Source organism: Coregonus clupeaformis, chromosome 25 (assembly GCF_020615455.1).
Source record: "Coregonus clupeaformis isolate EN_2021a chromosome 25, ASM2061545v1, whole genome shotgun sequence".
Classification (NCBI taxonomy): Eukaryota; Metazoa; Chordata; class Actinopteri; order Salmoniformes; family Salmonidae; genus Coregonus; species Coregonus clupeaformis.
In genome coordinates, this window is record NC_059216.1 from 19,187,789 (window position 1) to 19,202,975 (window position 15,187).

General features: G+C 47.1%; 2 protein-coding genes across 5 annotated transcripts in view; one reads left to right on the forward strand and one right to left on the reverse strand.

The window, feature by feature from the left end:
• The first annotated feature begins 1,157 nt into the window (after positions 1-1,157).
• Positions 1,158-2,419, forward strand: LOC123481889. The gene is made up of 2 exons (XM_045207526.1): positions 1,158-1,242; positions 1,334-2,419. The coding sequence occupies exons 1-2, from the start codon at positions 1,210-1,212 to the stop codon at positions 2,417-2,419; spliced, it is 1,119 nt and encodes a 372-aa protein (XP_045063461.1). The 5' UTR covers positions 1,158-1,209.
• The window catches only part of LOC121539105 (E3 ubiquitin-protein ligase TRIM9), an 80,073-nt gene continuing 66,089 nt past the window's right edge, over positions 1,204-15,187 (reverse strand). For 2 of the 4 annotated variants that reach the window (XM_041847361.2, XM_041847359.2), the window contains 5 exons: positions 13,473-13,611; positions 9,564-9,602; positions 7,870-8,173; positions 4,766-4,928; positions 1,204-3,724 (listed from right to left, as the gene is read on the reverse strand). In XM_041847361.2, coding sequence (XP_041703295.1) covers positions 3,647-3,724; positions 4,766-4,928; positions 7,870-8,173; positions 9,564-9,602; positions 13,473-13,611 — 723 coding nt within the window. In that variant the 3' untranslated portion in view covers positions 1,204-3,646. The remainder of the gene's footprint in view (positions 3,725-4,765; positions 4,929-7,869; positions 8,174-9,563; positions 9,603-13,472; positions 13,612-15,187) is intronic. The other 2 variants (XM_041847362.2, XM_041847360.2) reach the window with 1 other exon arrangement.

Below are 15,187 nucleotides of genomic sequence, written 5' to 3' on the forward strand. Positions count from 1 at the left end.
CTAAACACCACTAATAACATCGATAACTAATAACGTGAATAACTAATAACATCAATAACTAAAAAAACATCTACATCCATCTCCTTCACGTAAGAAAATGTTAATGAATGATAGTACAAAAACTATTAGTAGCACCTTATTAAAAAATAGCCTGTAATGTAGGAGTGAAACGTCAAGCATTTTCATTGTTGTTTGTCACCATCATCATCATTTACATTTACATTTTTAGTCATTTTAGCAGACGCTCTTATCCAGAGCGATTTACAGGAGCAATTAGGGTTAAGTGCCTTGCTCAAGGGCACATCGACAGATTTTTCACCTAGTCGGCTCGGAGATTAGAACCAGCGACCCCTTTCGGTTACTGGCACAATGCTCTTAACCACTAAGCTACCTGCCGCATCCCATCATCATCACCACCCCCATCCTACTGGTCATACTCATAGCAATAGCAGAATAAAACTGTATAATAACAATAATAATAATAGATCTGCTTCAATTATACCGCCTCTTGCCAGTTGCCAGTGGAAACGTCCCAAAGGGTACCCTATTCCCTATATAGCTCACTACTTTTGACCAGAGCCCTATGGGCCTTTATATAGTCAATAGGGTACCGTTCAGGACGTAACCATAGACCACACTGCACATATATTCAGCGCTTAGAAACATCATTGACAGCTGCGCTGTGGTGAAAAAAAACAGAGGGTTGAGCACGTCCCAAATAACACCCTATTCCCTATGTACAGTAGTTCACAGTAGGGCACCATATAAGGAATGGGGTGCCATTTTTTTGGACGCCCAATAGGATCAATAAATAAAAGGCCTGTTTAGTTCCAGTAGCAGGATAGAATAAGTGGACTGTAATTAGTTGTGTTACTAACTACGGACAAGGTTCAGGTTCACACAAGCAAAGCCACTGGTAGCGTCTAATTTACAGAACACAATAGCAACACAGTCCAATGGGTTCAGTCACAAATGGCACCCTATTCCCTATGTAGTACAGTACACTACTGGTCAAAAGAAGTGCACTATATATAGAGAGTAGGGTGCCATTTGGGATGCAAGCCATTGCTTTCTGTCAGGGGATCACTGCATCCTTCACCGTCAGCCTTCTACAGGTAGATTGAGTTTAGTGGCCTCTTCTGTCCTCTTCTGCTCCCCCTGGCTGTCATAAAGGGTAATTCACCAATGTGCGTTTCTTTAGTCTCTTGAATGTACTGTGTGTGTGTGTGTGTGTGTGTGTGTGTGAGTGTATGTTTGGTGGGACAGAAATGCTTCAAGGATTCTGATGAAATTATGGTGTGGAGAAGTGGTACCATGTTTGCTGTTGCGGGAGGTGTGTGTGTGTGTGTGTGTGTGTGTGTGTGTGTGTGTGTGTGTGTGTAGCAGTAGAATAGCAGTAGAACATCACTGCTTCTCCATGGCAACATTTAGAGACCACCGAGTTATTACCATGACCCGCAGATACAAGACAGGGTTGTTATGGTGGATACAACGCAGGGTTGTTATGGTGGATACAACGCAGGGTTGTTATGGTGGATACATAGCATGGTTGTTATGGTGGATACATGGCAGTGTTGTTATGGTGGATACAATGCAGAGTTGTTATGGTGGATACATGGCAGGGTTGTTATGGTGGATACAACGCAGGGTTGTTATGGTGGATACAACGCAGGGTTGTTATGGTGGATACAACGCAGAGTTGTTATGGTGGATACATGGCAGGGTTGTTATGGTGGATACAACGCAGGGTTGTTATGGTGGATACATGGCAGGGTTGTTATGGTGGATACAACGCAGGGTTGTTATGGTGGATACAACGCAGGGTTGTTATGGTGGATACAACGCAGGGTTGTTATGGTGGATACAACGCAGGGTTGTTATGGTGGATACATGGAATGGTTGTTATGGTGGATACATGGCATGGTTGTTATGGTGGATACATGGCATGGTTGTTATGGTGGTTACATGGCATGGTTGTTATGGTGGATACATGGCAGGGTTGTTATGGTGGATACATGGCATGGTTGTTATGGTGGATACATGGCATGGTTGTTATGGTGGTTACATGGCATGGTTGTTATGGTGGATACATGGCAGGGTTGTTATGGTGGATACATGGCATGGTTGTTATGGTGGATACAACGCAGGGTTGTTATGGTGGATACATGACATGGTTGTAATGGTGGATACAACGCAGGGTTGTTATGGTGGATACAACGCAGGGTTGTTATGGTGGATACATGGCAGTGTTGTTATGGTGGATACATGGCATGGTTGTTATGGTGGATACATGGCAGTGTTGTTATGGTGGATACACAGGGTTGGGGTTAATTCCATTTCAAATCCAGTCAATTCAGAAAGTACACTGAAATGTCAATTCCAACTCTCTTCAACAAGGACACTTTGGAATTTAATTTAGGTTTACTTTCTGAATTGACTGGAATTGATATGAAATTGACCCAAACCCTGATCGTCCCTGTAAGTCTTTGATAACATTGTTGTCCTCTACAGAGTTCTAGAACCAGAACTAAAAGGGCAGGGTTCTAGAGTCTGGTGATGAATAGTAGTCTTCTTTGATTGGTTAGATGGATGAAGCTGGTTCACTTTAACCCAATCATAATATTTTACATGTTAAGACAGGACAGTAAGCTCAGAGTTCCATTTCCAGGTGAGAGTTCCAGGTGTCCATGGTTACGGAGCAGTATGTACATGTATGGCTGAGTATCCATGGTTACGGAGCAGTATGTACATGTATGGCTGAGTATCCATGGTTATGGAGCAGTCTGTATGTACATGTATGGCTGAGTATCCATGGTTACGGAGCAGTATGTACATGTATGGCTGAGTATCCATGGTTACGGAGCAGTCTGTATGTACATGTATGGCTGAGTATCCATGGTTACGGAGCAGTATGTACATGTATGGCTGAGTATCCATGGTTACGGAGCAGTATGTACATGTATGGCTGAGTATCCATGGTTACGGAGCAGTATGTACATGTATGGCTGAGTATCCATGGTTACGGAGCAGTATGTATGTATGTACATGTATGTGTGAGTATCCATGGTTACGGAGCAGTATGTACATGTATGGGTGAGTATCCGTGGTTACGGAGCAGTATGTACATGTATGGCTGAGTATTGAGAGTCTTGTACTGTACAGTCAAGGCTATGGGTCCGGACCGTCTGGTGATCTGTAGAGGTCAGGGGTCAGGAGCATTGTCAGTCGACGTCACTCCAATCCAACACTAGTCCCACGACCGACAGGCGATGTAAGACTATGCGGCTGGTTGGCTGGTCTATAGAGGGATTGGGGACACGTTGTTGTGTACATGGCTGTGAGTTAAATTATCCCTCTACGGTACATCTGAAATTCCACCCTATTCGTATGTAATGCAATACTTTTGGCACAAGTCTGGCCAAAAATAGTGCCAAATATAGGGAATAGGGTGCAATTTGGGACGTAACCCTAGAGAGCCCAGAAATTGAGCAGCCTGGTGCCCGTTCTGAGTACCAAATGGCACCCTATTCCATATATAGTCCCTATGGGCCATGGTTAAAAGTAGTGCACTATATAGGGAATAGGGTGCCATTTGGCATGCAGACCCTTGTCTTATCCTGCTTCACTGCTGTGCTGAGTCAACTCCTTAACACACTGAGCCAGACAGGTCTGCTTCCCCCGGAGTGTAGAAGTCAGGAATGGGCAGGCCAGTGTGCAGGGTCACCTACAGAACACAGGACAAACATCGTCATCATCATCATCACCATCATTATCCTCCTCTTCCTCCTCCTCCTCCTCTTCCTCCTCCTCATGTCTTAGCAGCAAAAAGGTGTATTTCACCAAGCAGATAGAACTAGCTGTAGAAAGATGTAATTGCAGGTATTGACCACCAGGTGGAACTGTTGAGCTAAATGAGAACTAGACAGCTATTTCATTTACATTTTACATTTAAGTCATTTAGCAGACGCTCTTATCCAGAGCGACTTACAGATAGTGAATACATTTTTTTAATACTGGCCCCCCGTGGGAATCGAACCCACAACCCTGGCGTTGCAAACGCCATGCTCTATCAACTGAGCTACATCCCTGCCGGCCATTCCCCCCCCTACCCCGGACGACGCTGGGCCAATTGTGCACCGCCCATGAGTCTCCCGGTCGCGACAGAGCCTGGATTCGAACCAGGATCTCTAGCGGCACAGTTAGCACTGCGATGCAGCGCCTTAGACCACTGCGCCACTCAGGAGTACAATCACGTCACCACTGCTGGTGTCAGCAAACACTCCATTACACAGTCATCAATACAAATAAATATAGATGAAGAAGCTGTCTAGAGGCAGGGATAATTTCATACATATTCGTAGACGCTATTGTGTAGCTTCTTCAGACTTTTCTCTGCTCCGGAGATGCTACGCAGCTTGGTATAAAAGTTGTTTTCCACGTTGGGGCTACCTGGTTATTGTAACATATTTTTTTTTTTTTTACATTGGTGCTACCTGATTGGTATTAAACAGTGTTTCTAATGTATGTTGTGGCGACATTACCTCGACATTAGAACAGTATTTTTATGTTGTGGCGACATTACCTCGACATTAGAACAGTATTTTTATGTTGTGGCGACATTACCTCGACATTAGAACAGCGTTTATATGTTGTGGCGACATTACCTCGTTTCTACTCGTTTCTACTTTTGGGCTACCTGGTTGGTAATGGTATAGCGCTGTTTCTACGTTGGGGCTGTAACGTTTCTACGTTGTTTCTAGGTTACCTGTACGTTGCGGTTGAGGCTGACAGAAGGGTAGTAGAGTCCCTCGATGCCTTCGAAGGCCACAGGACCCTGCTGTTCATCGTTGATGAGGAAGATGAGGATCCCTCTGGTGAAGTCTAACAATACTCCTACTGTGGCCCCTTTACTGACGCCCCCGTCCGTCCTGAAGAGACGCACAGAAACACAGAGGGAGAAGATCAAACACACACACTATGCACTGAGCAAGAATACATACACACATAGACCTACACACATAGACATACACACATAGACCTACACACATAGACCTACACACATAGACCTACACATCAAATGCACTCCGTATATTGTACAGATCCAGCAACACGTTTCCTTACTATCGTATTTTATATTTCACATGTTAAGTATGTAGAAGCAAAACACTGATTCACGTGTAAAACACATAGTACCTCCCATTGAGAGACATGGAGACCCAGTGGCTATGTTGTCGCTCCATTTCTGTTACCTGTTGGTGTGTGAGTTGTTGTGTGTACCAGGTGACGTACCTGTTGGTGTGTGAGATATTGTGTGTACCAGGAGACGTACCTGTTGGTGTGAGTTGTGTATGTACCAGGTGATGTGAGAGGATGTACCTATTAGTGTGTGAGTTGTTGTGTACCAGGTGACGTACCTGTTGGTGTGTGAGTTGTTGTGTGTACCAGGTGACGTACCTGTTGGTGTGTGAGTTGTTGTGTGTACCAGGTGACGTAACTGTTGGTGTGTGAGTTGTTTTGTGTACCAGGTGACGTACCTGTTGGTGTGTGAGTTGTTGTGTGTACCAGGTGACGTAACTGTTGGTGTGTGAGTTGTTTTGTGTACCAGGTGACGTACCTGTTGGTGTGTGAGTTGTTGTGTACCAGGTGACGTACCTGTTGGTGTGTGAGTTGTTGTGTGTACCAGGTGATATAAGAGGATGTACCTATTAGTGTGTGAGTTGTTGTGTACCAGGTGACGTACCTGTTGGTGTGTGAGTTGTTGTGTGTACCAGGTGACGTAACTGTTGGTGTGTGAGTTGTTTTGTGTACCAGGTGACGTACCTGTTGGTGTGTGAGTTGTTGTGTGTACCAGGTGACGTAACTGTTGGTGTGTGAGTTGTTTTGTGTACCAGGTGACGTACCTGTTGGTGTGTGAGTTGTTGTGTGTACCAGGTGATGTAAGAGGATGTACCTATTAGTGTGTGAGTTGTTGTGTACCAGGTGACGTACCTGTTGGTGTGTGAGTTGTTGTGTGTACCAGGTGACGTACCTGTTGGTGTGTGAGTTGTTGTGTACCAGGTGACGTACCTGTTGGTGTGTGAGTTGTGTGTGTACCAGGTGATGTGAGAGGATGTACCTATTAGTGTGTGAGTTGTTGTGTACCAGGTGACGTACCTGTTGGTGTGTGAGTTGTTGTGTGTACCAGGTGACGTACCTGTTGGTGTGTGAGTTGTTGTGTGTACCAGGAGACGTACCTGTTGGTGTGAGTTGTGTATGTACCAGGTGATGTGAGAGGATGTACCTATTAGTGTGTGAGTTGTTGTGTACCAGGTGACGTAACTGTTGGTGTGTGAGTTGTTTTGTGTACCAGGTGACGTACCTGTTGGTGTGTGAGTTGTTGTGTACCAGGTGACGTACCTGTTGGTGTGTGAGTTGTTGTGTGTACCAGGTGATGTAAGAGGATGTACCTATTAGTGTGTGAGTTGTTGTGTACCAGGTGACGTACCTGTTGGTGTGTGAGTTGTTGTGTGTACCAGGTGACGTACCTGTTGGTGTGTGAGTTGTTGTGTACCAGGTGACGTACCTGTTGGTGTGTGAGTTGTTGTGTGTACCAGGTGATGTAAGAGGATGTACCTATTAGTGTGTGAGTTGTTGTGTGTACCAGGTGACGTACCTGTTGGTGTGTGAGTTGTTGTGTATGTACCAGGTGACGTACCTGTTGGTGTGTGAGTTGTTGTGTACCAGGTGACGTAACTGTTGGTGTGTGAGTTGTTGTGTACCAGGTGACGTACCTGTTGGTGTGTGAGTTGTGTATGTACCAGGTGATGTGAGAGGATGTACCTATTAGTGTGTGAGTTGTTGTGTACCAGGTGACGTACCTGTTGGTGTGTGAGTTGTGTGTATGTACCAGGTGATGTAAGAGGATGTACCTATTAGTGTGTGAGTTGTTGTGTACCAGGTGACGTACCTGTTGGTGTGTGAGTTGTGTATGTACCAGGTGATGTGAGAGGATGTACCTATTAGTGTGTGAGTTGTTGTGTACCAGGTGATGTACCTGTTGGTGTGTGAGTTGTGTATGTACCAGGTGATGTGAGAGGATGTACCTATTAGTGTGTGAGTTGTTGTGTACCAGGTGACGTACCTGTTGGTGTGTGAGTTGTGTGTGTACCAGGTGATGTAAGAGGATGTACCTATTAGTGTGTGAGTTGTTGTGTACCAGGTGACGTACCTGTTGGTGTGTGAGTTGTTGTGTGTACCAGGTGACGTACCTGTTGGTGTGTGAGTTGTTGTGTACCAGGTGACGTACCTGTTGGTGTGTGAGTTGTGTGTGTACCAGGTGATGTAAGAGGATGTACCTATTAGTGTGTGAGTTGTTGTGTACCAGGTGACGTACCTGTTGGTGTGTGAGTTGTTGTGTGTACCAGGAGACGTACCTGTTGGTGTGTGAGTTGTTGTGTGTACCAGGTGACGTACCTGTTGGTGTGAGTTGTGTATGTACCAGGTGATGTGAGAGGATGTACCTATTAGTGTGTGAGTTGTTGTGTACCAGGTGACGTACCTGTTGGTGTGTGAGTTGTGTGTGTACCAGGTGATGTACCTGTTGGTTTGTTCTGTTGTGTACCAGGTGACGTACCTGTTGGTTTGTTCTGTTGTGTACCAGGTGACGTACCTGTTGGTTTGTTCTGTTGTGTACCAGGTGACGTACCTGTTGGTGTGTGAGTTGTGTGTGTACCAGGTGACGTACCTGTTGGTGTGTGAGTTGTGTGTGTACCAGGTGATGTACCTGTTGGTTTGTTCTGTTGTGTACCAGGTGACGTACCTGTTGGTTTGTTCTGTTGTGTACCAGGTGACGTACCTGTTGGTGTGTGAGTTGTGTACCAGGTGACGTACCTGTTGGTGTGTGAGTTGTTGTGCATGAACCAGGAGCGGTTGTTGTCCACATACATGGCCCAGGCCTGGTCGTCCTTTCCCAGCATCACATCCTTCAGCACGTCACCCCGGGCAACCCCGAACGCAGGGTCCGGGTGGTTGTCATAGCGATCCACCGTGATCTCCCAGTAGTGCACACCGCGGGAGAAGCCGGAGTTACCCATGACCACCCTGTCGTCGTAGCTGTTGCACGTCACCGTCAGGTTGTCGTTGGAGAGGATGATGTCAGGGTGGGCTGACGTGGGGTCAAAGGTGAACCAGGCAACTGTAGAATGTATGCACACACACACACACACACACACACACACACACACACACACGTTCTCCCATCATAAGGTATCGTCAGTATGAGCCTAGTGAAAACATGGAACAGAGGACATGAGGCTAGCTAGAATGTGCTCTGGTCTGAGGTGGGTGACTATGATGTAGCCAGAGGGGTACACTCCAAAGCAGGGTCAATGAGCTACCCAGCTAACTTTGATAAACATCCAGAAATAACTCTTCATTTTCTGGTTCATTAAGAAAGCTAGTCACACGCAGTAGATATGTGTTTTTGGTCGTTGAGTCAATTAGACCATGCCCATTTCAAGGTTATCTTTCTAAAAACTAAAACGTTTTCAGAATATTCAGGCAAGTTAGCTGGCTAACTCCTTGAATCCTGCTTTGTAGTAAAGTCCTTTGGTCCCAAATCTGGCATGACAACAACCATAGGAGTTGGCCAAACAGAAATATTTGATCTAGGACCAGGCAACAGTAGTATGATGTATCATCAAGACCAACATGAAGACAAACATTTAACACTTGAGTGCTGAATCTTAGAGTGTTACCAGAATGTATGACTTCTATCCTGACTGATACTCTATAGCAGTGTTTCCCAAACTCAGGCCTGGGCCCCCCCTGGGTGCACGTTTTGGTTTTTGCCCTAGCACTACACAGCCGATTCAAATAATCAAAGCTTGATGATGGGTTGGTTCCTGGAGAGCTACCCTCCCCTAGGTTTTCACTCCAACCCCAGTTGTAATTAACCCGATTCAGCTTATCAAACAGCTTATTATTAGAATCAGGTGCGCTAGGTTATAAGGGTTGGAGTGAAAACCTACAGGACTCCTAGCTCCAGGAAGAGGGTTGGAGTGAAAACCTACAGGACTCCTAGCTCCAGGAAGAGGGTTGGAGTGAAAACCTACAGGACTCCTAGCTCCAGGAAGAGGGTTGAAGAGCCCTGCTGTAGATAGTATACAGAGCTGGTATTCAAATCACATATCTCTGACACAAACTGTCAAATACACTATTATTGCACTTACATTACAAATACTACAAATACAACACTACATTGGACACTCAAGGAAAGGGCAGTTGCTATCTCTGTGGGTACTCCATGTAATGAGATTTGATACAGTTACCATGGTAATTGGAACATAATGTGAGTGTTCCCATAGGAACATAATTTGAGTCAAGAATATGTTGATTGGAGGTTCACAGTGAAACCTGAATAACTTAAGCCCGCATTGGACAGCAAATTGCCCACCCCTTGGTTATCAAGTCAATGATTGGTTGCTGTGATGACATTTGCAATGATCAGGTTAGGGGTGGAGCTGAGTGGAGTGCAGGGGACATTCAGCAATGGGAGGGTTAAAGAGTGTGTGACCCATCCATACCTGTGGGTAGTGTTTGCATATCACATGGGGATTGTCCAGCTGCAATGTGAAATGCATAGAGAGAGGGAGAAGAAAGGGGGGGGGAGAGAGAGAAATAGAGAGAGAAAGAGTGGGAGAGGAAGGGGTGTGGGGAGAGAGAGAGAGAGAGAGAGAGAGAGAGAGAGAGAGAGAGAGAGAGAGAGAGAGAGAGAGAGAGAGAGAGAGAGAGAGAGAGAGAGGGAGAGAGAGAGAGAGAGAGAGAGAGAGAGAGAGAGAGAGAGAGAGCAGTGGAAGAGCAGAGTGTGTAGGAGGTGAGGGTGGAAGAGAGGGTAAAAGCTGTGTTGAGTTGATCAGGGAAGCTGCTTCTTTTCAGTGGCCATTTTAATATCACAGAAGAAAATCCAAGCATATTCCATCCATCCAAACTAACGACAAGAGCAACATAGATTATAGCAGTCTTTCCCCCAGATTGTTTTCCAAACCAATTATAAGAGCTATATACTGTAGATTATAGCAGTCTTCCCCCCAGATTATTTCCAAACCAATGACAAGAGATACAGATTATAGCAGTCTTTCCCCCAGATTATTTTCTAAACTAATGACAAGAGCTACATAGATTATAGCAGTTTTTCCACCCAGATTATTTCCAAACCAATGACAAGAGATACAGATTATAGCAGTTTTTCCACCCAGATTATTTCCAAACCAATGACAAGAGATACAGATTATAGCAGTCTTTCCCCCAGATTATCTTTCAGATGGGGAGTAAAGGCAAAGCTAATCCTGGCCGTCTGGCATCAAATTTGTCAACTGAAACCTGAAATTTTGAATCTGTCCAGACCTGTCTGTTTTTGTAGATCAATTAATATATTTTTCAAACCAATTACAAGATTTAGAAAGGGAACCTTATGAGGCATGCCAGTCCAAAATCATTTTACACAGGGAGTGGGAGTTGTCTGGACCCCTACAAGGCCACTGTTCTTTTCACTGGCCATATTATCAGGGAGAAGATTACATATTCTATTTTGGGGATGTTAGCAAGCACAGCTATTCCTGAGCTTTATGAGGAGGGTAGTGGGAGCTGTCTGGACCCGTATCACCCCCATTACACCTGTGTGAGCTTCACTGTCCACTGATCGGTGAGGAGCTGATCTGTCTGTCTGTCTGTCTGTCTGTCTGTCTGCCTGCCTGTCTGTCTGTCTGTCTGTCTGTCTGTCTGTCTGTCTGTCTGCCTGCCTGCCTGCCTGCCTGCCTGCCTGCCTGTGTAGAGCTGAGCAGTATACACAATGGGAAAGCAGGTGGCAGGTGTAGGGGTGGGCTTGATTAGATAGTACTTTATATGTGCTTTATTATACACCTGTATATATATATATAATACTATCTATCTTATCTTATAGCCCGGTGGGTCCAGTCTGTCTGTGCTTTGAGCCAACTCCTCTCTGTGTTGGCATCATTGCCATACTGAACATGTATGTCTGTGGCATGACAACGATGGATAGAGGAGTTGGCTGCAGCAGAGACAGGAAAGGACCGGGTTAGTCTATGGCTGGAGTTGGCTACAGCATAGACAGTAAAGGACCAGGTTAGTCTATGGCTGGAGTTGGCTGCAGCAGAGACAGTAAAGGACCGGGTTAGTCTATGGCTGGAGTTGGCTGCAGCATAGACAGTAAAGGACCGGGTTAGTCTATGGCTGGAGTTGGCTGCAGCAGAGACAGGAAAGGACCGGGTTAGTCTATGGCTGGAGTTGGCTGCAGCAGAGACAGGAAAGGACCGGGTTAGTCTATGGCTGGAGTTGGCTGCAGCATAGACAGTAAAGGACCGGGTTAGTCTATGGCTGGAGTTGGCTACAGCATAGACAGTAAAGGACCGGGTTAGTCTATGGCTGGAGTTGGCTGCAGCAGAGACAGTAAAGGACCGGGTTAGTCTATGGCTGGAGTTGGCTGCAGCAGAGACAGTAAAGGACCGGGTTAGTCTATGGCTGGAGTTGGCTGCAGCAGAGACAGTAAAGGACCGGGTTAGTCTATGGCTGGAGTTGGCTGCAGCAGAGACAGGAAAGGACCGGGTTAGTCTATGGCTGGAGTTGGCTGCAGCAGAGACAGTAAAGGACCGGGTTAGTCTATGGCTGGAGTTGGCTGCAGCATAGACAGTAAAGGACCGGGTTGGTCTATGGCTGGAGTTGGCTGCAGCAGAGACAGTAAAGGACCGGGTTAGTCTATGGCTGGAGTTGGCTGCAGCAGAGACAGTAAAGGACCGGGTTAGTCTATGGCTGGAGTTGGCTGCAGCAGAGACAGGAAAGGACCAGGTTAGTCTATGGCTGGAGTTGGCTGCAGCAGAGACAGTAAAGGACCAGGTTAGTCTATGGCTGGAGTTGGCTACAGCATAGACAGTAAAGGACCGGGTTAGTCTATGGCTGGAGTTGGCTACAGCATAGACAGTAAAGGACCAGGTTAGTCTATGGCTGGAGTTGGCTGCAGCAGAGACAGGAAAGGACCGGGTTAGTCTATGGCTGGAGTTGGCTGCAGCATAGACAGTAAAGGACCGGGTTGGTCTATGGCTGGAGTTGGCTGCAGCAGAGACAGGAAAGGACCGGGTTAGTCTATGGCTGGAGTTGGCTACAGCATAGACAGGAAAGGACCCGGTTAGTCTATGGCTGGAGTTGGCTGCAGCATAGACAGGAAAGGACCGGGTTAGTCTATGGCTGGAGTTGGCTGCAGCAGAGACAGGAAAGGACCGGGTTAGTCTATGGCTGGAGTTGGCTACAGCAGAGACAGGAAAGGACCGGGTTAGTCTATGGCTGGAGTTGGCTGCAGCAGAGACAGGAAAGGACCGGGTTAGTCTATGGCTGGAGTTGGCTGCAGCATAGACAGTAAAGGACCGGGTTGGTCTATGGCTGGAGTTGGCTGCAGCAGAGACAGTAAAGGACTGGGTTAGTCTATGGCTGGAGTTGGCTACAGCATAGACAGGAAAGGACCAGGTTAGTCTATGGCTGGAGTTGGCTGCAGCATAGACAGTAAAGGACCAGGTTAGTCTATGGCTGGAGTTGGCTACAGCAGAGACAGTAAAGGACCTGGTTGGTCTATGGCTGGAGTTGGCTGCAGCAGAGACAGTAAAGGACCTGGTTGGTCTATGGCTGGAGTTGGCTACAGCATAGACAGGAAAGGACCGGGTTGGTCTATGGCTGGAGTTGGCTGCAGCAGAGACAGTAAAGGACCTGGTTGGTCTATGGCTGGAGTTGGCTACAGCAGAGACAGTAAAGGACTGGGTTAGTCTATGGCTGGAGTTGGCTGCAGCAGAGACAGTAAAGGACCTGGTTAGTCTATGGCTGGAGTTGGCTGCAGCAGAGACAGGAAAGGACCGGGTTAGTCTATGGCTGGAGTTGGCTACAGCAGAGACAGGAAAGGACCGGGTTAGTCTATGGCTGGAGTTGGCTACAGCAGAGACAGGAAAGGACCTGGTTAGTCTATGGCTGGAGTTGGCTACAGCAGAGACAGGAAAGGACCGGGTTAGTCTATGGCTGGAGTTGGCTGCAGCAGAGACAGTAAAGGACCGGGTTAGTCTATGGCTGGAGTTGGCTGCAGCATAGACAGTAAAGGACCAGGTTAGTCTATGGCTGGAGTTGGCTGCAGCAGAGACAGTAAAGGACCGGGTTAGTCTATGGCTGGAGTTGGCTGCAGCAGAGACAGGAAAGGACCGGGTTAGTCTATGGCTGGAGTTGGCTGCAGCAGAGACAGGAAAGGACCGGGTTAGTCTATGGCTGCGTCCCAAATGTCACCCTATTCCCTATATAGTGCACTACTTCTGTCCCCCTATGGGCCCTGGTCAAAAGTAGTGCACTACATAGGGAATAAGAGGCCATTTGGGACGCAGCCAAATGGCCTCAAATTGCTCTATTGATTCCCTGTCAACAGAGTGGGTGGTGGTTGGATTTACTCTCGGAGGTCTGCATGGCCAGCGTCTTGCTGTACTGTCCCACTCCGCTGGCGTTGAAGGCTTTGACCCTGGACATGTAGGTGCTGTTGTAGTGGAGTCCGTCCACCGTGCAGATCGTTTCGGTCCCCACGTACACTTCCTGTAAGGAACATGACAACTTCCTGTTAGAACCATGACAACTTCATATCAATTCCTGTCAGAAAGTCGCCACACTGGGATTATGGTGGCAAGCCTCGTTCGGAACAGGATCGCCGTACGAAGCTCGATGGTGGTGATTGTCACAACAAAGATAGTAGAACCAATATATTATAAGTATAAAACAGTGTTTAGCTAGCTAATGTAGCACAGGTGATTTGGAGGTGATGAGGTAGCTCTGCCTGAGACGTGTAAGCACATATGTCACCCATCGGATGTTGAGGATGTCCTCTTGGTCTAATGGTTAAGCTGTGGGCTTGTTCAACAACAAACAGACCGATTTAAGAGTATCGAATAAAAAGTTGTTTGCTAGCTATACCACCCAAGGCTAACAGAGGGAGGGGTGTTCTATGTTCTACCTATCTATCTAAAATTAGAGAATGGCCCATTTAGACTCAGTGCTGATGACACAGAGAGAGAGAGAGAGGAGAGAGGAGAGAGGAGAGAGAGAGAGAGAGAGAGAGAACTCAGAGAGAGAGGGAGAGATAGAGAAAGAGGGAGTTTTGTACACTTGAGCGTGGCTGCGTGGGTAAAGCAGCATCAGCCTCCACTTCACTGTGTAGTATAAATAGCAGCATCAGCAGCAGTAGTAGCATCAGTAGCACTTCAGGCTGAGGAGTGAGTTTACCAGACCCCCCCATCTGCTACATTGGCTTGCTGTCAGGCGAGACTACTGTTGTCCTGTTTGTGGATGTGTTTGTGTAGATGAACCTGGCCATCTCTGGACGTGACTGGTTTAGTCTCTCTAGTGGTTGGTTGGTTGGCGCGGCCCAAATCGCAGGCTTACAGTAATCTGGACCCCCCTGCGTTCAATTGACTTTGGTTACAACACGGTCAAGGACAGGTGCCGCCTCAGCTTCCTGCTTCCAGCATCCTTTCTGTAGTTTCAAATGGCACCCTGTTCCCTATATAGTGCACACTACTTTAGACCAAAAATAGGGCGCCATTTGGGACGACCGCGTCTCTAGTTTAGGTCTCCTATAGGAGCGGGTGTCCCTCTAAAGACCTGCTCCTATAACGCCCAGCAGCCTGTCAGTGCTACAGATACCCCTGATGTTGCACAGAAGGCATCGTTCAAGGGCAATAAGTAGCTGCTTCAACAAAGCATGGGGGGTCACAGAGGAGGGGTCACAGAGGAGGGGTCACAGAGGAGGGGTCTGGGAGGGGCTTTAAACACACAGATTACAGAGATATAACCTCTAGTGTAGAGTGCAGCTATACCTTTCATCACTTCATGCGTGTGTGTGTGTGTGGGGTGGGGGGGTGGGGTGGGGTGGGGTGGGGTGTGTGTGTGTGTGTGTGTGTGTGTGTGTGTGTGTGTGTGTGTGTGAGACCATCCCAGCTGGCAGTTATGTTATGCACTAGGCCCTTCCTCCTGACACGATGTCATTGAACTCCCTCGCGGTCACATGACCCGTATCAATCAGAGGGTTTCATCCACACACACGACACACACACACGACATCAGCGGGGACACAGACCTGTGAGGCAGAGGGGGATTCAATGCCAATGCCTGGCTT